Genomic DNA, 16,852 nt, shown 5'->3' with positions numbered 1-16,852 from the left:
TTTGGTACTGTTAGCAGCAAACTTGGTGAGGCTTGTTCGACCAAAAATGTTCTTTTTAAACTCGGGTGGATGCATTATGAACGAGTCAATTCGACTCATACCAACAAATTGTCCATTTTGACCTTGGACTGAACCCGGCCAGTTTTTTGATTGGGAATGGGTGTAAACTTTGATTTTTTAGGTTAGCTTATCAATAATTGACTTTTATAAATATATATATATATATATATATATATATATATATAGAAAAGAACGTTTAGGTGTTAGAAAAAAAATTGTACTTGTAAGATGTAACATTGTTGCTCCTCTTTTTCTGAAGATAAAGATTTTTTAGTTTTACATGATAATTTCATATTAAGCTGTCAATTTTCATTTCTTTAAATGTTATATTCGAAACTTATCTTCCTTTCTTTATACCTGATTTTACCATATAGTTTAGCTAAAATTTAAATTTTGCGTTGAGGAGGTACTTTGACCTTTAAAGTCAAAATTTAAATTTTACCATATAGTTTACCAGATTCTGGACAAATGGGGATTCATCGGCGACAAGTCAGTGGAGTAGCGACTAGCAATTAATTGAGGATTAATAGGCGTCTAGTTGTGATTTTTACACGCAACTCTTTACTATCATTCTTTTTTGCAAAACCATTTTACCACTTGTACATGAATCAACCCGAAATACAACAAAACAGTTAAAATAGGGCAAATAGGCATATAGAATTAGATCTATCTCTAGGTTCGTTTGAACCTGAATAGAAATATATTAACATTTAAGAAAAAATATATTAGAAAGGGCACCTTTACTAAACCCAAAAAAAATAAATTTGTCTTTGATTGGTAAAACTCGCTCGTCGCGGCTACAAGTTGTCGCAAAGTTTCTGTTAACTTTAGATAAAATGACAAAACTACCCTTTTGAGGGATTCTTTGTGTAATTAACTCAAAACACTTTGTCAAACCTAACATTTTTGAGGGACTATTTGTGTAAGAAACAAAATAATTAGATACCTAATTTCTATATTAATATATATGTGTGTAAAATATTGGTGGGCCCCTTATTTGACCCAAATAGTCCTTCAAAAACAGTGTTGGTAACAGAAGTAAGCCTTAGACCCCAAGCTTGTTACTTGTAAACGTTACATGTTACTTTGCCCAAACGGCAAGGACCATTATATTATATAAGAGAAGAAAGGGGTTACCAACTGTCCCAACAGTGTCAATGGAACCAGATTCCAGAACATGTTTTTCCACAGCTAATGCCAACTCGCCAGTCCCGCATCATTTCTGTTCCATTTAGTCATTATTTGATTTTCTAAAATAATATACATGAAAGTTTTACTACCTTTGTGGCATTAAGACGGCGCCAGCATGTCCTCCGTTTCCTCCAAAGTCAACTTTGATGCTTGCTGGTGCTGCAATAGCGGTCACAATACCGATAGAAACACCTTCTTTTTCCAAAATAGGACCTTGTTTTATGTGCAGCTCTACAAAGGCTGAATAGCTTTTTTCATCTAAAAACACGTTGGAAAATCTTCATTGTCTGCATAACCAGCGGACTTTGCAGCATCCAGAAATGATATATTGCCGTTATCTACTGTTTGTGTAAGCGCCTTTGCAAGTGACACACTCCCAGCTAATAAACGGCTGAAATTTTCTAATATAAGTAGTTACATAAATGCGCTCAAAAGCAGTCAAAGTTATATTTCTAGTGTTCTCCGCTGGCAATTTCTGACATGGACCTGTTAACAAGACACGACGTGGAGTTAAAACATGTTTGAGTTTGAGTTATTCAGGTTTCGTGTCTAAACGTGTCGACTTATTTACCAATTAAAATCGTGTCCAAAGTCAAACAGGTGCCTAACCCGGTTGAATTCATTTAATTATCTAATTATATAACCTTTTAAAATAATTAAATATATTAACATAAATATATACCACAAACAAAAGCACAAAACCTAGCCTTTTGACATTTTGTTAGCAGAATTTATATTCTTATTTGGTTGGGTCAGGTCAGGTCATGTCATGTTACTGAACAAGTTATGCTTCTCGTGTTAAACAGGCCCGTGTCGTGTTACATGTTTATTACGCAGGCACACGTTCGTGTTTGAGGAAATGACGTTGACCGTGTCATGTTTGTATCGTGTACCTATGTTAATTGTGTCGTGTCTGACCCTTTTAGATCTGTTTTGCCAGCCCTAGTTGTCACAGTGAAATTGTCACAGTGAAATTGTCACAGTGAAATGGACGTAGAGACCTACCTTCCCAAACAGCTAATTCCATATCGTGTAGGCTCTTCTGAGGTAAACATTATTACTTCCAACGATCTTTTAGGTTTAAATCCAGATCTGTACATTAAAAACATAACAATACAAACTCAAATTTTTCTAAACGTATAATAATTTAATTGGTTACAAGTATCTCTTTAGTACATTTATGGCTTCAATTGCACCCAACACACCGACGATTCCGTCATATTTCCCAGAGTATGGAATAGCATCAATGTGCATCCGGTTCACTACCTTCCCTGCATACTATCAAAACTTAACTTTAGAAACTAAAATGACAGACTCCACAAAGGCATACAAAACAAAAACGCACCAGCGACCAAATACGGCGTCCTCCCTCACATCCCATCAAGTTTTTGATAAACCTGCAAATACAACTTATGATTAAAAAAACAGTATGAGAAAAGTATAACAGAAAAACCAGTAAGTACATGCATACCTTCTTGCCACCACATCATTATGAGTATACAAGATTCTTGTAACGGAAGGAGGCGGTGAATCGGAGAAAGTTGAGAGTTGATCAATCTACCATCCAAAGTAAGACATGAAACAAACATATGACTGATGCTGCTGCTGCTGCTGCTTATTTGGTTATAAATTATCAACAGTTTAAACTTTAGTAAGCTGAACCTAAAATCCAATTTGAGAATAATAAAGCTTATAACTTTGTAGTAAAAATAATAATATATCCAGCTTTTGTGTGGACCGACATTTTCAACATATAAGTAACCAGAAATTGAAGCAAAATAATAATAATCATAATAAAAAGCAAAAAGCCACCTGTTTTTGAAGATTGAAAGAATCGAGTGAAATGGATTGAAAGTGGTGAGGACAAGGGTTGGGGTATCCAGAGAAATCTTGCATTCTTTTGATTGTTTCATCATCATCTTCAACTTTATTATTATTATTATTATTATTATTATTATTATTATTTTGTGTGGAATTGCAAGTGATGAACAAAGGGAAGAGGACAAGTGTGAGACGGAATCTGGCAGCCATTATTATTATTATTGTTGATTTGATTTGATTTTGTTTGGGGATTTATAATAAGAATCAGGTTATATGCCCGTGTTCTATACGGGTTGAGAAATGTCTTTTCGTAAACATATTAATAACAATATATAATAAAATGTGTGAATTTATAAAAATCAACTTTAAATATAACCATAAAATTCAATTAAAATGTATTGTGTTAAGATATATAGATTCTAGTTTTCATTTACTAATTTCTAAATACATTACTATAGAGAGTTTGATGTTTGTTTCGACTATCGAATCATCCATTTTTGCCTTTGAATTAGTTCACTAAAAAGTTTCATAGAGTATCATTTACAAAATTACATGATAATTAGTACACTTAACTTCTTTATAAATATTAAACTTAAAAAATGAAGGGAATCAACTATACATAAAAACTTCATTAATGTTATTTATATGAGTAATTTGTAAATTTCATATCAATTTTATAAATAATTAATCTTCTATAAGATTGTAAAAGAAAAAAATGAATTAATGTTTATGAAAAAATTAAAAAGTTCGAATTTTTTGTTTAAAAAACGTCATATTAATTTTTGTATTACACTGTATTATAAAAAATGAACAATATAATTATCTATATAACTTTGAATCCCAATAAAACACTGTTTAACCTAATGTCTTATATTAACTCATTTTCATTTTCTATCCTCACTCTTCCATCTTCAATCTTCCATCTTCCACATCGAAAGTATATACGGCTGAACTCAAAGAATCAGTTATCGTGTTGTTAAGATCTTCTATATTGGTGAGTTACTTTTCACATACTAAGTATTGTGTTGATTAAGGTTAAAATAAGTGAAACTGTGAAAGTTTTTAGTAAAGACAATGATGATTAAAATAATTTTTTAAGTTTAATGTTTTAATATAAGTTATCTTTATGTTTATGTAGATTGCATAACAAAATTCAATGAAAAATTATGTATGTGTATTTTGATAAATAAAATGAGGGCTTTTGAAAAGAAATATAATCAGAATGACATAATGTTTGTATTATTTTTGACATTGTGTTAGTGTTTATTTATTGATATGTTTGAATGATACCATAAGCTGTAATACAAAATTGACGGTTATTATCATTCATAGGTCAGATGGGTCCAAGGTTTCTTAGGATTGTAAAAAACCCTAATGCAACTTCTATGGAAAGCCTTGTAGTTTTTAAATAGTATCAGTAAATAATAAGTATATTAATGTAAAAGGGTTTTGAATTTGTATTTATTTCAGTAGCTACTGTTAAACTACAATGAGTTATTTTTAAAATACAATCATCCACTTGGTTCTACTATTATTAGAACAAAAAGTGGATCCAAATGGACAATTTCAATAAAATATGTGAAGAATGGTTATAGGATAACTAAAGGATGGGAAAACGTTGCTTCTGATTTGAAGTTAGCTTATGACGATTTATTAGTCTTAAAGCATGATGGAAATTCATGTTTCACAATTCAGCATTTCAATGACACTCGTGTTACTACTGACGACAATTCATTCTACAAAAAAGCTGTTCCATGTTGACATTGATATGTGGTATGTTTCTAATTGTGACTTTAAAGTAATAGTTAGAGTATAGAAAATTTTAAAATAGTTTTTCATGTTTTTGAATATAAAGGAGGTGCCAATTTTCTTTTTTCAACGATTTGAAGACCTAGAAAATATCTCTATCGGATATTTTACGATACGTGCTGATGACATGAATGATTGTACAGTCAAAATCCTTCAAATTGGAGGAATTTATTTTTTTATGAGGGGTTGGCTGAAAGTAGTTGAAGCTTTGAAACTGAACACGGGACATCATATGGTATTTGATTATGATGGTAGAGATGTTTTCAAGTTGACAGCTTTCAATGGAGATGGTATGGAATATTGGTTGACACCATTTAAATGTCCGGAAAATGTTCGAGAAATTATAGATCTTGATCTTGAATCTATTGAAGATGAATTTGATGATAATCTTGATGTGAATAATGCTGATTTTGAAGTAAATCTGTGGGAATGAATCAAGAGTCTGAAAATAATGTTGATGTTGATGAGCAGCATTTTGTTGATGTTGATGTTGTTGATGTTGATACCTGTAACAATGGTGTTGAAGAAATTGTTGGTGGGATTAATGAGGTTCATGTTGAAGTTGATGATGGTACAAATGGTGATGAAGAAAATGATGATGCGGTTAATGTGGATGATGATGATGATCTACAATTCCAGAAAACAATTGTTGATCGTTTGGTAATTCTCTAACAATTGGTGATAGTTTTAATTTTTTACTCCAAATATAGCATTCATAAAATTTAATGTTTTCATTTTTTTTCCCAGCGTTTACCAAATCGTTTTGCAAGCAAATCAAAGTTGAATCAAGCAAGGAATGTGATCATCAGAAACAACGAAGGTGTGGAATTTAAAAGTGAACTTCGTGTGAAAACTCCACACAACAAACCGAGATACGGTGTCCACGACTTCAAAGGTATGTTAACCACTATTGACTTGAATGTTGGTGATAAATGTTTGTTTGCTTTTAACAAAAGGGAGGGGAAAATAATCATAATTCATAAGTAATGTTGTGAACAATTAAGACAATTTGTTTTTTATGTTTTATGTTTGGCAATCATGACTTTGACCTTTTAATTATGGTGGATGATAGTTTTTTAAACAATATTTAAAGTAATGTTTGAACTTAGAATATGTATGGCTTTATGTAAGACTTTTTGGTAATTTAGAATGTTTGTAAGTTAGTACTATTATGATGGACTACTTTTATTATATTGGTTAAAGTAAAGGCTTTTTATTATATTGATTGAATTCAACCATTACGATTGTGGAATATATATAAACATTATGAGATGCAAAATAGTTTACCATAATTGTTTAAAAAAATGAATATTGATAAACTTTTGAAAAGTACTTACAAACTTCAAAATACTACTTTATATACAACATTTGATGTTTCATTTGAAGTATTACCATCACTATCTAGAATTAGAGCTTTAAGTCCGTCTCGTCTTGTAACTCTTGATAATGCAACATACAGTTGACCATGTGTAAAAACGGGCTTTTTCAAATATAATCCAACTCTTGATAGTGATTGCCCTTGACTTTTGTTTATGGTCATTGCAAAACATAAAGCAAGCGGATATTGTCTTCTTTGTAGCTTAATGTGAAGTTTTTTGTCGGTAGGTATTAAAGTAATTCTTGGAATATAATGCCTATCTCCAATATTACTACCTGATATAATCTCCACTCGTATAATACGTTTTCCCAATGAGACCACCTTTAACCGAGTACCGTTACACAATCCACTTTTCTGATCAATATTTCTTAGTAGCATAACACGAACTCCTACTTTTAACACCAACTTGTGGTTTGGCAAACCTGATGCTTTAATTCCATTAAGAATGTCTGGAGAGCATAAACTTTCATCTAAATTCTCATTAATCATGTCTGTAGGACATACATTATCAGAACTTAGATATTCCCTTTCTTCTCCAGGAAATATTGACAGCAAGCGATCATTAATTTCTTGAACAATATCATTTTTTGGAGAAAGTATTGCTCTTTCATGAAAATAATTTTGTTTTTTGAAATTTTGTAAAACGGAGGGATAGACAAAGTCTATTAATTCAGAAACTGGATCACATGAATGTCTGATAAGAAGATCTTTTGGTATTTCTATTTGTGCTTCACCATCATTGGTACCACCAACATTACCTTCGCCTATATCCAAAAGCCATTGTGCAAACATTTTAGTTTGCTCAATTTCAGTTGAATGGATTGAGGTACTTAACCTCAGATTTTTGTCAACTTAAGGACTTTGCAATTTCTCCAAATGTAAGAAGTTAAACATGAATTGACAATTTGTTGTCTACTTCCACCTGGGACAACCGGTAATATTTGTCTAAAGTCTCATCCAACAACAATCACCTTTCCACCAAATGGTAAATTTGAAGAAGCTCCTGATGCGGATGTTAAAATATCTTTAATGATCTATCCAAAGTTTCAAACCCATGCTTGTGTACCATCGGTGCTTCATCCCATATAATTAGTGAGGTTTCTCTTAATAAATATGCAAGATCGCTATATGGCTTTATGTAACAAAATGAATCCTCAACCAAATTAATTGGGATGTGAAACCTGGAGTGTGCAGTCCTACCTCCGGATAACAAAAGTGATGCGATTCCACTTGAAGCAACACTTAAAACAATTTTTCCTTGAGATCTTAAAGATGCACATAAGGTCTTCCAAAGATAAGTTTTTCCAGTCCCACCATAACCACAAACAAAAAAATACCCCACCTTTATTCTTATCAACCGCTTCAATGATTTCTTCATATACATAATGCTGCTCATCAGTAAATGAAGAAAACAGTTGTTCAAACTCTTGAGCTAACATAACATTGTCATAAGCTAGTTCTTCACTAAGTAAAAGATTATTTGCAGAAGAGATGGAATCTTTATTAGGAAAAGGCATGGTAGAATACTTCTTTAGAGTAGAATTATTTCTTAATAGAAACTTTTCTATCTCAAACAATGTAAGGTTTTTGAGTTGTTCTTCATTAAGTTCTAAACCTGCACATTTTAAAAAAATGTGTTATACAAAAAATAGATTAAATATATATTTTTAAATATAGATAATAAAACATGAAATTAAATCATGATATGAATTTTTATACCTGGATGCTTTAAAACAATGCGCTGTTTGTATAAAATATCATCTGACAAATAAGTCCACGTAGTTTCCCAAACAAATTCAGGTCTAGACATGCTCTCCGACATTAGCAATGTGAAAAATAAACTTCATAAGTAATAACCAGTGCCAGTCAAACTTGCTTCTACAATTGCTTCAACGTATTCATTGTCATCATCAAAATGCCACATGCATAACATTTATCTCTAAATGTTGGATATTCAACAGAGTTGACTGTTCGAATTTGAGCAAATGTTGTTGGACCTTTTACCTTGTTCAACAAAATTCTTAAATAATAAGCTTCACCAAGAGAAGGAGAAACTGCATGAATTCTGCCCATGGAAAATCCTTATTTTCTTGGTTTCCAATAACGTTTGTCGGCTTTCCAAACAAACTTTGTAGGAAATTCAACATAAGTTAAAGTACGTGCTTCTGGATAATTTTGATTGCATTTGAACCACTCTGAAAACATTGAGGAAGCAACAGAAGGTTTATCTAATATATCATCAAGATCATCAAACGACTCATAAATAACCTGCTATTGACCAGGTAGATGAAAAGGAAGCCCAATCACTGAGGGAGTCCTATAATGTATATCATATGAAAAAATCCTCCATGATGCTTCACATGCAGATATATATCTACAACTATAGTAGTCTTTGATCTCATCAATGTTTTCTTGATTCTGATTTTCTTGATTGGTTGGTACAAAACAAACCGATGCTCTATCATGGCCTTTATTTATATATTTAAACAAATATTTGATGGAACCGGCTTGTTTGCACCACTCAACATTGATGTGTGCTTGATATATTTTTAAAAGTGTTTTGTTATACGGCACAACGCTTGTATTATCCAACATCACACTTGACTTCTCAACAAAAAAACCATTATTTCGTCTTCTGTATACGGGATAACCATCACCGTCAATTGATGTGAATTCATGGAATTTTTTTGGAAAATTTTTTGAACACTTTCCGTCAATCATGCATAGACAGTTCTTATTTGCAATGCCACATGGACCATGAATCATGAACTCCCTTACAAGATAATACAATTCTGGATCTAACTTTTTGTCTGGTATTTCAGCTGAAATAAATGGATCAATATGTTCAACTGTTGGAAGTTTATGATCAGCATGCATAAATAAACACGGATGAGCATGAGGCAACCCACGTTTTTGAAACTCCACTGTATATACAACTATAAAAAGAGATAAACAAACATATCAGATTGTGTCATCAAAATGAATAGCAAAAATATGTGTATTAAATTAAAGTTGAATACAAAAGAGACATTTAATGTTAATACAAAGTTTATAATTAATATAAAATGTGGTAAGATATGGAGGATTTCTATATATGGCATAATATATACTCTACTTAATATGAAATAGGTCAAATCAGAAATGAAAGGTCAGGTATAATAATAACCTAGAGCCGTCAAAAATAATGATGATGGAAGCTACAAAACCAAAAGTCTGGTTTACGAATTTAATGATTAGATTTAGAAGATTTTGTTTACAAAGTATTAATATATGTCAAATGGAAGATGAACAACACATCTTTTCAACTTTCTTCTTTAAGTTTTATGGAAAAACAATGGCAGCTCTAGTTTCATGGAGGTTTACACATTTAGAAGATTGTTTTGTGCTCCGAATGAAGAATCGAAGGGTGATAAAAATATCATCGGTGAAAGGGGTCTTGAATTTAGACGAAGATGTACTCCGAAAGCTGTATGACCTAGGAATTTGTCTCGGAGAGGATTTTGGGAAACCAGTCAAGCTCATGAAAAAGCTTCATGAAAGATTCAATCCTAATCAAGTACAACCACAAATTCCAGCACAAGTCATTCAATGGACTTTTTTGAAAATAATCAGAACATCCAACTTCAATATGACAATGATGAAACAAAAACTTGTCAGTGGATGAAGTTCTGAATATGCAAGGGGTTTCTTTTTTTGAAAATATGGTTGCCATTGAACCGATTGTTGTTGGAACAAATGATTCATCGCTTGTCAGTTTCAAACAGGCTCTTTCAAGAAGATTCGATGAAGAAGAAGAAATTCGAAAAGAGCTTGAAGATGTGCATTCAGAGTAGCATACCACGCTCGAGGAGCCTAATGTAACCCATAAAGGGCCTTGTCAAGCTTGTAAACGTGATTTGGTTTCTTATAGTCAACAAAACCCGGTGGCTGATCCACATAAATCGCTTCTTTGACTTCACCATACAGGAAAGCGGTTTTGACATCCATCTGAGACATTGTGAATCCCATGAATGATGCGTAGGCCAGGAAAATTCTAATGGCCTCAAGTCTAGCCACTGGGGCATAAACTTCAGTGTAATCTAGTCCCTTAACCTGACAAAAACCACGAACTACCAACCGTGCCTTATTCCGAACAATAATCCCGGTGTCGTCTTGCTTGTTTCGGAAAACCCATCTTGTATCAAGTGCTTTCTTTCCTTCTGGTAACTTAACCAGTCTCCAAACCTTCAACTTATCAAACTGATTCAACTCTTCCTGCATGGCATCAACCCAACTGGGTTCTTGAAGTGCCATTTCTACCGTCTTTGGCCCAATTTGAGAAATGAAACAAGATAACAGACAGCTATTTATATGTCCAGTCTGACTTCTGGTGGACATGCCCGTTTTAAGAGGACCTATGACGTTTTCAATTGGATGATTTTTCTGAATTCTTGATGGAATTAACTGATCAGAAACATCACCAGTAGCTTGTAAGTTAGAAATGTTCTCATTAACATCAACAAGGAGATTCTTCCATCCAGAGGTCACCGTACTGTGAGAGTACGAGGTGCTGGCGACATATTCATTTGGAATGACATCGGGAAACAGTGTCCTCCCGAAGATCTCACGGATGGAACTCTCCCCATCAACTGTAGCAGCATCTACAGACGAGTTCAGCGAGCTTTTGGTTTCTGGAGTTTCTTTTGGCTGAGCGTTGGTTGCGGGCGAGTCATTATTTAATTCAGTGACATCATCATCCAGAAATGGAGAGATGTGAGAGACTGCTTGTGGGTCATCTTTTGCAGCTTCCACGGTAGGACCACCTAAAGGTTCTGTGTTGAGGACTGGAAACACATTAAATGGTTTGAAGAGTTCATTATAATCAAATAACCAGTCTGGACCGACACGAGCATCAGTCTCATTTTCTTCCAGCCAACGAACCTCATAGGACTGGAATCTGCTTGGTTGACTCTAGAATCTGCTTGGTTGACTTGTTGTAGACCCTGTAAGCTGTATTGCTCGCATAACCAACAAAATAACACTCGTCAGTTGTGGCCCCAAATTTTGGAGTTGACTCGAGATTCAATAGTGTGCAAGGACACCCAAAAGCTCTGAAATGTGCAACAGTGGGTTTGTGACCATAAACAATCTCATATGGAGTCTTCATCTTGAATTTTTTGATGATCACCCGATTCTGAACATAACAGGCCGTATTGATATCTTCTGCCCAGAAAAACAATGGCAGTTTAGAATCACACAACGTTGTCCTTGTCGCTTCGATAAGAGTTATGTTTCTTCTTTCAGCTACACCATTTTGTTGTGGTGTTCTTACGGCGCTGTACTAACGTAGCACCCCCTTTTCTGAACAGAAATGATTCAATGATGCATTCTTGAACTCCGTTCCATTATCACAACGAATTCCTTTCAGCTTCAGATTTAGTTGGTTCTCCATGAGCACCACAAACTTCTTGATTAAATTTGCAGTTTCACTCTTATTTGACAAGAAAAACACCCAAGTGAAACGTGAGTTGTCATCAGTAATGACAATACAATAAGAGCTACGAGAAAGACTCAATACATGGACTGGTCCAAAAAGATCCATATGAAGTAATTGAAAAACAAAAGAGATAGTATTGATCAACTTCGGCTTATGAGATTTTCGATGATGTTTACCCAAAGCACAAGCCACACATTTTTCAATAGTTACAAAATCCTTAATGGGTAGACCACATACCAAATCATTTTTAGCAAGACGATTAAGGTTTTTAGAATTTGCATGACCAAGACGACGATGCCACAGCATGGCATTATGTTCAGACACTTTTGAAAACAAACATGTTATTTCATCAGGAACATTTCTGTTCATGTCGATCACATAAGCATTATCTTTTCGTTGTGATCGAACAAGAATCCAGTCTTCCGGTATAACTATACCAGGTTTAAAATCAGACACTCTTTCTTAGTAAAATGAGTCGAAAACTCTTTGTCACAAATTTGTGACACGCTCAAAAGACCGTGCTTCAGTTCTGGAACAAAATTAACATTTTCAAATTTTAAAACACTGTTACTTACAGTACCCTTCTGAGTGATCCTTCCCTTTTCTCCTCCTGCAAAAGACACATACCCACCATTAAATGTCTGAATGTCGTGTAGTTGGGTAATGTCCCCTGTCATGTGCCTGGAACAGCCACTATCAACATACCAAGGTCTGATAACATTCCTCCATAGTTTTCCCTTCACAAAGTGCGGGATTAGTTAGATTTTGGTACCCAGTCCATAGTTACACTGGGTGACCCTGACTCATCTAAAGTTGTCACGGGTTGCCATGACATATCCTTTTGATCATCAAACGTAGATTTTGCATATTATTTTGCCGGGGATTTAGGCAACCATTTATGTCTGTATGACTTGGCATTATAAGTACGAATGGTTGTATTAACCTCCGATTTTTTGGGTTTGGAAGAAGACGAATTTGTCTTTTCCTCCTGCTTTGGTTTAGACTTAGTGTTTATATTTGAATTTGAAACACCTTTTCTAACCTTTCCTCGAAACATGTTAGGTTTGGTCTGATGAGGACTAAACCTGCCAGATTTGTTTCGATTCCAATCATCGTCAGAGGGACTATCCTGGTTATGCCTGAATCTCTGCCTGTACGAGTTATGAGGCATATAGGGCATGTTCCTCTGATAAAATCCATAATAAGGAACATATGGATGATGTGGACAATTTCTGGCAATATGACCAGGAGTGCCGCAATTAAAACAGGTTTGACGTTTTATGTAAAAATTATTTTGGGTGACTCCTCGTCTGGACTGGTTGTGTGGACCAGTTTGCTTAAAACTGCGAGGATCATTTTTAACATTTTTGAGTTTATCACCTTGTTTGTCATTAGAGCATCCCTCTTTGACAAATTTAGGTGCTACGTATTTTTTGGAAATTTTTGAACTTTTAGTCTTATTAGAAACCACATTATTCGAATTCAAAGTTTCAACAGAATCAACCACACAAAAATCCTTGCTCTTTAAAACAAAGCCCACACAAACAGTCGGAATAGCAGAATTCAAAACAGGAAGTTTTAAAGAAACATCAGAAACAATGTCATTATCAAATTCAAAACAAGGGTCGTCATCCTCATCAGTCCATTCCTTCATAATTACTTTTTCTGCACATGAAGTAGACACATTAGAATCGTTCATATCTGAAGTGGACGGACCAGTATTCATAGAACTGGTTCCATCACCTTTGTCTTGTTTACCGTACTTCATGTCCTTTACCTTTTCCTCCTGTTCTTTGGTAACAGGGGTAGGGACATAATTGTGGTTGTAAGGTGGGGGAACTTGACTGAATCCTATTCCCTCACTTTCATTTTCTTTCCACCACAATTGATATTCAATCATTGAGTTGACAACTAGACTGGAACCATCGAATTTTTTAAAGTCTAGTTCAGCCCTTTCAAATCTACTAGTTAGATTCAAAAATTTCTAAATTGGAGGCTTCCATTTTAGCAGTCAATTCAGTGATTTCTTGTTTGGCATCAAGATGATGACAAGACTTTATACTAAAATCGGATTTAAGTTTAGAGATATCCTTTCGTCGAGCTTCTATTTTATCTTGGAAAGCTTTTTCATTTTTCTTAAGTTTAAAATTCTCAGATTTTATTCTTTCCATATCTCTAATTAAGTTGTCATTATGAAGTTTATACAGTTCTATTTTCTCAACACAATCTAAAGAGCATGGTTGAAAACTTACCTCAGATGAGTTTGGAGAAGTGAACGCCATGTATGCAAATTGAAGTTCCTTGATCTTCTCCTCAGTAGCATTTTCTTCTCCAGTGTCTTCAACATTGGAAAAGTTTGCGGTCTGGTTTCCAATGTTGAGTGCAGCCATCTGACCCTCCCAAGAGAATTGTTGAGCAACCATTCCTCTTTCACCATTTCTTGAGCTACCTCCAGCCTCACCTCCGGCATTCCCAACTGGAACCAGTGCCCTTTCCGTGTTTCCATCCTTTGCTGGGTTAGTGCATTCACGAGCAAAGTGATCCGGCTCGTGACAGTTGTAGCACCTAAGAGTGTCTTTGCTAAAACCCATTTTCTGATTGTTAGGCATGTTTCAATTATTTCTACCCGTCCTCTTAGTGAACTTCTTTGCCCGAAACACTGCCATGGCGATTTGCCAAGAGATATCCATTTCTTCAACATCATTAGGATGGATCTGATCAAGTTCAGCAGCAACCACAAGTTGAACCAAGTCTCCAACTAAAAATGCATTATAACAGTTCATGAAACCTACCAATAGAGCTATATTCTCCTGAGTTTCCTTTGGGATCGAAGGAACCTGACTGAAGTTCTGATTGGGAGTGGCCCCTGAGTGTGTGGTTTTTCCAGTATCATTTGAAGATTGACCAATTTTAGTGAAAAATACTGGAGCTGGTTGGGGTGGGATGGAAGATGATTAGCCTTAAGTAGATGTGAACATTTGGAAGTTTCCCTGAGGTGATTATTGAGTCGCCTTGAACATTGAGAAACTGTCTTGAGAGATGAGAGCACTGTTAGAGGCAACGTATTACCCAGCCGCACTATAGGAGTTGGCATGATTTATTGCACGTTCCTTATCATCCATATCACATGCCTTGATAGTAGCTATCATCTCAGGATAGACATTATTTTGAGATCTTTAGTCTTCTTGATGACGGCAACATTCATATCCAACTCTTTGGCAAAGAGTTTTCCAAGTTGTTGTTTATTTCAGAAGTTTGCTGATAAATACTCGCGAATCTCATTTCAGTCACCCACGATATGAACCTTTGAAGTTGAGTTTCCAACGTTCCCCCCAGAACATGATTAAACATGTTGAACTTTTGTCGCAGCAAGTCTTGGCGACTTCTTTTCATATCTTCATTTCCCTCATACACTTCGATCAGTGCTTCCCACAGCTCTTTAGCATATTGTAGTTCTCTAAATTGAAGGGCAATCTTGGGTGAGAGTGCCATGGTTAGAGTAGAGAGAGCCTTTTCATCTTCCTCAACTTTAGCAAAGTCATCATCGTCATACAGTTTCAACAGGCTTCACAATGACTTCAGTTGAGTTTTCCCTTTGATAGGTGATTCTTTGAGGCCCCCTAACGATACTTCTCCAAACTTTGGCATCTTTCATCTTAACATATTTTTCAAAGCGAAATTTCCATTCACTAAACCCCTCATGAGACAAGAGACGGGGTATGCGAGTGGTGTTCCCCATGATGGAGTCAAGTTCTTGATGAAGTGATGAATTAGCGGAAGCATTACCATTAGTTAGTTGTTCCATTTTAATTGAGTTAACAAATTTAAGATCCAAAAGGTTTTCAAGTCCAAAAGTCTTATGATCCAGGTAACAAGCCCAAAATAAGACTAGGCAGGCCCAAACAGATTACTGGCCGAGAACGGGATTCACAACTTATTGGGCTGAGAACAAATGTCACACTAGTTGACCGAGAACGATCAATGTTGACCGAGAACTAAGCTTGGTGACCAAGAACAATTGTTGACCGAGAACTGGTCTTGACCGAAAACAAGTATTAACCGAGAACCCTGAGTTGACCAAGTATTGACAGAGAACTGAGTGTGGCCGAAAACCAAAATCAGCCGAGAACTAATAGTGGCAGAGATCAAGTGGCAGCCGAGAACCCTGATTTCACCAACAGTCAACCCAAATGTAACAAACTTCCGAGAAAAGAGGAATTTGATTTACTTTCCAAACCAAAACCAATCTTTACCAAAAATTTCTCCTATCTTCTTCTCCGAACAGTGACCCGCCGAAAAACAACCAAACCACCAAGGAACACAATTCTTGAATCTTTGATATCACAGTAACGAGCCTGAACAGGGTCTAAGGCTCTGATACCAATTGTAAGTCTCGAATATGGATCACTACAACTATGATATCAACCAACCAAGTATTAGTGCGGAATCCTAATACCCGATGACTCAAGAACACGAGAAAACTCAAACACATAACACAAGCAATGCTTCAAAACACATGTATTATATTATACGTCGGGTGCTTAAGCACGATTACAACCTCGTCTAGTGAAACACGTAGATGGCTAACAAAACAACCAAACGAACAACCTAAACCCTATACAATGCATGTTCTATATATAGGAAACCAAAACAACTAGCTCAATATCTAACCAAAAGCCCACCCAAGTAGCCCGTAGCCCAAGCCCATATTACAAGCTAAACCCAAACATAAGTAGACTAAGTACAAACCACTCTAATCTAGGCCCAACAGTATTCTTTCTTCAAGTTCTTTATAATTTGACTTCTCAAGGTCAAGCTAATACTAATCTTTGTTTCTAACTAATTCTTGGTAATTAAAGCTTGAGGTTGCAACATATATATAATATACACCCCTTGTTTCCTTCGGCTTTCACTTCTCCGGTCACGGTCTGTTGAAGTGTCGTGCTACAAGGCAAGGCTTCATGGAGGACTATTATATTCCTTGATAAACACTTTAATTTATGCTTTAATTTTGTTTATGCTTATTAATATTGTTTAGTCCTTACTTTTTGTTTCCAAATCATCTTTAATAGTTCAATGGTATTGGGTATGTGGCCACCAATCTCGGTTTCATCCCG

At 35.0% G+C, this 16,852-nt stretch overlaps 1 protein-coding gene and 1 pseudogene across 2 annotated transcripts; both read right to left on the bottom strand.

Moving 5' to 3' along the window:
- Nucleotides 1–692: 692 nt before the first annotated feature.
- On the bottom strand, nucleotides 693–3,282 carry LOC143573655 (ureidoglycolate hydrolase-like; annotated as a pseudogene). Its single transcript, XR_013142470.1, has 8 exons — nucleotides 3,064–3,282; nucleotides 2,723–2,808; nucleotides 2,597–2,648; nucleotides 2,411–2,522; nucleotides 2,257–2,343; nucleotides 1,341–1,642; nucleotides 1,198–1,282; nucleotides 693–748 (listed from the first exon to the last, which is right to left on the bottom strand). The product of XR_013142470.1 is annotated as an ureidoglycolate hydrolase-like (transcript).
- Nucleotides 3,283–6,223: 2,941 nt separating this feature from the next.
- LOC143573654 (uncharacterized) lies at nucleotides 6,224–8,081 on the bottom strand. The gene is made up of 3 exons (XM_077058472.1): nucleotides 7,979–8,081; nucleotides 7,602–7,874; nucleotides 6,224–7,023 (listed from the first exon to the last, which is right to left on the bottom strand). Exons 1-3 carry the CDS (start codon nucleotides 8,079–8,081, stop codon nucleotides 6,224–6,226), a joined length of 1,176 nt encoding a protein of 391 aa, XP_076914587.1.
- Nucleotides 8,082–16,852: the final 8,771 nt, after the last annotated feature.

The sequence above is a fragment of the Bidens hawaiensis genome, unplaced genomic scaffold (assembly GCF_021521415.1).
Source record: "Bidens hawaiensis isolate Kalapana, Puna unplaced genomic scaffold, B.hawaiensis_p1.1 tig00026607_1, whole genome shotgun sequence".
Lineage (NCBI taxonomy): Eukaryota > Viridiplantae > Streptophyta > Magnoliopsida > Asterales > Asteraceae > Bidens > Bidens hawaiensis.
This window is presented reverse-complemented; position numbering and strand designations above follow the sequence as displayed.

Excerpts from the sequence above, each read along its gene's own strand:
- LOC143573654 (XM_077058472.1), bottom strand. The coding sequence starts at position 8,081 with ATGTCGGAGAGCATGTCTAGACCTGAATTTGTTTGGGAAACTACGTGG. Across the intron at positions 7,875-7,978 it reads CATTGTTTTAAAGCATCCAG|GTTTAGAACTTAATGAAGAA; the intron begins GTATAAAAATTC and ends TAAAATGTGCAG. Across the intron at positions 7,024-7,601 it reads AGCGGTTGATAAGAATAAAG|GCGAAGGTAATGTTGGTGGT; the intron begins GTGGGGTATTTT and ends TTTTGGATATAG.